This window comes from Oratosquilla oratoria, chromosome 5 (assembly GCF_046742065.1).
Source record: "Oratosquilla oratoria isolate Oo_2021 chromosome 5, ASM4674206v1, whole genome shotgun sequence".
Lineage (NCBI taxonomy): Eukaryota > Metazoa > Arthropoda > Malacostraca > Stomatopoda > Squillidae > Oratosquilla > Oratosquilla oratoria.
In genome coordinates, this window is record NC_134781.1 from 78,821,557 (window position 1) to 78,826,333 (window position 4,777).

At 39.5% G+C, this 4,777-nt stretch overlaps 1 protein-coding gene across 1 annotated transcript in view; it reads left to right on the top strand.

The window, feature by feature from the left end:
• The window catches only part of RabGGTa (Rab geranylgeranyltransferase subunit alpha), an 18,853-nt gene extending 14,334 nt beyond the window's left edge, over window positions 1–4,519 (top strand). Inside the window, exons 7-10 of the mRNA XM_076185524.1 lie at window positions 2,880–3,048; window positions 3,191–3,410; window positions 3,529–3,657; window positions 3,847–4,519. Of these exons, the coding sequence (XP_076041639.1) occupies window positions 2,880–3,048; window positions 3,191–3,410; window positions 3,529–3,657; window positions 3,847–4,277 (949 nt within the window). The 3' untranslated portion in view covers window positions 4,278–4,519. The remainder of the gene's footprint in view (window positions 1–2,879; window positions 3,049–3,190; window positions 3,411–3,528; window positions 3,658–3,846) is intronic.
• The last annotated feature ends 258 nt before the right edge of the window (window positions 4,520–4,777 follow it).

The following is a 4,777-nucleotide window of genomic DNA, read 5'->3' on the forward strand; positions in this document are numbered from 1 at the left end:
GCTTGAGACTATGCATTATGAGTTTTGTCTGACTGTCTATGAAGGGTGTATAGTCTGAGTCTGTGGGAAAGTCTTTCTTACGTCGAATGGTGCGTCGGTCGTCAGGGTGAGATGTAAGATGGCTCGTCTGTGCAAAATGACGTATGAGTGCGTTTGCTTGTTGTCTGTTTGAGGGTAGATTATCTGTTGTTGTGATTATTGCTGCGTGAGAGCGTGTAGTGTTAGTGTTGGATAGTGTGATGCTGTTGAGTGTTTTGTACATACGATACATACATACATACATACATACATACGATACATCCATGTCTTTCAAACAACACCTCACAAACATAAAAAACAAATGCACACCTAGACTTAACGCACTTAAGTCAATCACTGGAACAACATTTGGACAAAACAAAGAAACTAATATAACAATATACAAACAATGTATACTCTCAGTGATGAATTATGCGAGTCCTGCATGGGCTCCTAATCTCAGTGAGACACACCACAACACCCTTCAAATCATACAAAACAAAGCCCTAAAAACAATTACAGGCTGCACAAATACATCACCTACAGACCATTTACACCATGAAACAAAAGTCCTCAAAGTCAAGGAACACCTCGACATGAGAGGCACACAAACACTTGCTGCAGCCACCACAAACACATCACACACGTTACTCTACATAGCAGAACACCCACACACACCAAGAAACATTAAAACTACACCCAAAGACCTTTATTACACACAGATACTCTCTTCTCTTCCTCCACAACCACCAAATACCAGCCTCCGGAAACATATTCATAATCATATCACTCACCGCTCCATTAACACACTGAAAGACAACACACTGCTGCATGCCAGACCCCCTGATATCCACCCTTCTGAATCCTCTCTCCCACGTAAGGACAGAGTCCACTTGGCCAGACTGCGATGCGGTCACCACCCAGCACTTCTAAGCTACCAGAGGAGGCTGGACGACCGTGTTGTGAACAGCTGCCCAGGATGTAACACTTCACCCCATACCATACAACACATAATGGAAGACTGCATTATACACAATCATGCACGCAAACAACACAACATACACTCTATAAAGGATTTGTGGGAAAACCCAGTCTCGGCTGTGGCCTTCCTTGGGGAGACGGGACTGCTCGGACAGACAGTCTAGGGAACGACAACAACAACAACAGCAACACTTCTCACCAACTGGACAAAAGAACACAAATACATACCTCATCTCTACATCAACAACACTCTAATACCACACACAAACACACCGAAAATTCTTGGTGTAACATACGATACATCCATGTCTTTCAAACAACACCTCACAAACATAAAAAACAAATGCACACCTAGACTTAACGCACTTAAGTCAATCACTGGAACAACATTTGGACAAAACAAAGAAACTAATATAACAATATACAAACAATGCATACGCTCAGTGATGAATTATGCGAGTCCTGCATGGGCTCCTAATCTCAGTGAGACACACCACAACACCCTTCAAATCATACAAAACAAAGCCCTAAAAACAATTACAGGCTGCACAAATACATCACCTACAGACCATTTACACCATGAAACAAAAGTCCTCAAAGTCAAGGACCACCTCGACATGAGAGGCACACAAACACTTGCTGCAGCCACCACAAACACATCACACCCGTTACACTACATAGCAGAACACCCACACACACCAAGAAACATTAAAACTACACCCAAAGACCTTTATTACACACAGATACTCTCTTCTCTTCCTCCACAACCACCAAATACCAGCCTCCGGAAACATATTCATAATCATATCACTCACCGCTCCATTAACACACTGAAAGACAACACACTGCTGCATGCCAGACCCCCTGATATCCACCCTTCTGAATCCTCTCTCCCACGTAAGGACAGAGTCCACTTGGCCAGACTGCGATGCGGTCACCACCCAGCACTTCTAAGCTACCAGAAGAGGCTGGACGACCGTGTTGTGAACAGCTGCCCAGGATGTAACACTTCACCCCATACCATACAACACATAATGGAAGACTGCATTATACACAATCATGCACGCAAACAACACAACATACACTCTATAAAGGATTTGTGGGAAAACCCAGTTTCGGCTGTGGCCTTCCTTGAGGAGACGGGACTGCTCGGACAGACAGTCTAGGGAACGACAACAACAACAACAACAACTTCCTACATTGTCATCTACCGTCTTAAATGGCAATGACTACAACAAATCCTGGCCAACTGAACACCCATAACTGTAATTTATATATATATATATATTTTTTTTCTTCTTCTTCGAGGGGGGAGGGTCGCCACCTCCCTTATAAGGGGAAAAAAAACCTTGGTATGTAGGTTAGATTAGATAGTAAACACCCTTGACTAAATAAACCTACACTCGGGTAACATAGGACAGTGCCGTGAGATTTTCCTCAAGTTTAGAAGCACTGGTAGAGTAAACAACAGCAGCAGCAGGAGCATATTGAATGACCCGGTTACATGTGCTGAGGTTACAGATGAAGTCCTCACAGAATCTCATGTCTTGACCTTCTGCAAGAGAGAATTAAGAGGGATATCGCTCCCTTACTGTCCCATTTGGTTGCCTTCTATGACATGGAGGTGAAAGACTTGAATTTACAAAATGGATGGCAGGGAGTTCATTCTCACATTTCTTTCCAAAATATTTTTTTTATTACTTTCAAAAATTTGTCATACTCTTACCCCATTTCACATCTGCTCTCCTCTTTGCCTCATTTACCTTTTGTTTTACTTCTTTTCTTTTCTTTGTACCTCTCATACGACTCCCTCGTCCTATTTTGTAACCAATGTGACAACTTCAATCTTTTATTGTTTCACCTGTTTCATTCCGTTCTAGCTTACATTCGGCTTGTTACATACAAAAAGGAGAGTGTCTTGGAACTTTAGTGTGCGTCTTCACAAAAGAAGTGAATGCTCGATGTGAACCCGTGCTCCTCACTGCAGGAGAAAGTGTGTTGCAGTTGAATTGGTCCAGTCCTACTGATCAGGAGCATTCTTGTGTTTGGGTAATGTATTGCTTTAAATGTAGTTTCATACTTGTAAGCAAAGTACTTTTGCCAAGTTTGTAGGTTATTATATGAAACTGTAAATTCATGACCAGAAGAAATGTTATTTAAAGCTTTTTGTTAATAATAATCTGTCCTATAGGTTGCAGACTTTCCAATGGAAAAGGATACCCACTATGATTTGGCACTCTGTTGGGAAGGTAGACGTATAGAACTGGCCGTGAAAGATGGAATCATATTTGTCTGTGGAAAACCAGATAGTAGCTTACTATGTCCAGATCAGTCTGAGAATATGAAGAAGACTTTATCGGATACTATGAACAACTGTATCACATTGATGGAACTGGAACCTGGAAACAAATGTGTGTGAATTTTACACTTTTAGTTTTCGAACTGGCAGTTGCATGTTGGTTTAATATCCATTATACTTAAACATGCATGTAGGTAGTTGGTCTAATCAGATTCTTTTGTATTAAACAGGGGTGTTGTTGACTTTGGTTGAGGTAATGGCAGCTTTGGATACAAGACTACATAAAGATGCAATTTTGAAAAATCTAGCAGAGTTGGCAGATATTGACCCACAAAGATCAAACTATTACTTCGATATGAGTAAGTTTGCTTTCAAAACTTGAGTTTAATCTATAAAGATAGTAAAATATTTTAAATCTGAATGACGTATACAGTACTACAAAGAATTGGTTGTTTAATAATTTTTGTTAACAGCAGTGTAGCATACTAGGATATATGTTTATATGTATATATAGTAATAGTAATTGGTATAATTCTTTTTTCCCATAGGTAGTAAATTGATTATGGATGCTGCATTATGTGAATATGAAAGTGGCGAATATGTCCCTGAAGAATTTGCTCTTGCTGGAAAGAGTCTTACATTGGTACCTTTCTCCCACAGATTAGCATGTACAAAAATTGTTGACCTAAGTAATAATAAACTTACTTCACTAGCTCCTCTTCGTAATATTGTTTCTTGCACTAAGTTGAACATCCAGAAGAACAATATAAAAAGTTTGAAAGGCTTGAGTGACCTCAAGTATTTGGAAGAATTGTATCTGGATGACAATAATATGGAGAATATTAGTGAAGTAGGATGTCTTAGTAGTTTAAAGTATCTGCACACACTAAGCTTGACAAATAATCCTTTGTGCAAAAGTAATGATGTTGGTCAAAAAATTAGAGAATTATTGCCTCGGCTTAAAACTTTGAATTTGTAGAAAGACATGTACTAGGTTCCCATAATTTGATTTGAAATCACAAAAGACATTCCTGTGCACTGCTGAATATAATTTATACTTTTTGAGGGTAGTCTAATAAAGGATTCTTGGAATATATTACATGGGTAGCCGTTGCTTCCATGAAAATTAACATCACAACGTGGATTAAAACACTGGCATAGTATGAACAAGAGTGTAAATGTGCCTTTTAATTTAAATAAAGTTTGTTTTCCTGTGAGTAATTAGAGTACTTTCATTTTAACCAAAATATTAATGGGAAAAATGGGTTAAGAATGGCCTCTACAGTAACATACTTAATAGATTGATGGAAAAGGTAATTCACTCGAGCAGACCCGACCTCGAGGGGAACTTGATTGGAATGCACTGAGGCATAAGTCAAGAGATCATATGTGGGCTTGTATTTGTAGTGTGAGGCAGAGTATGCATGGAGCGGATTTGGAATTTGTTGTAAGCAGAGAGGAAGATTAAACACATTCAAG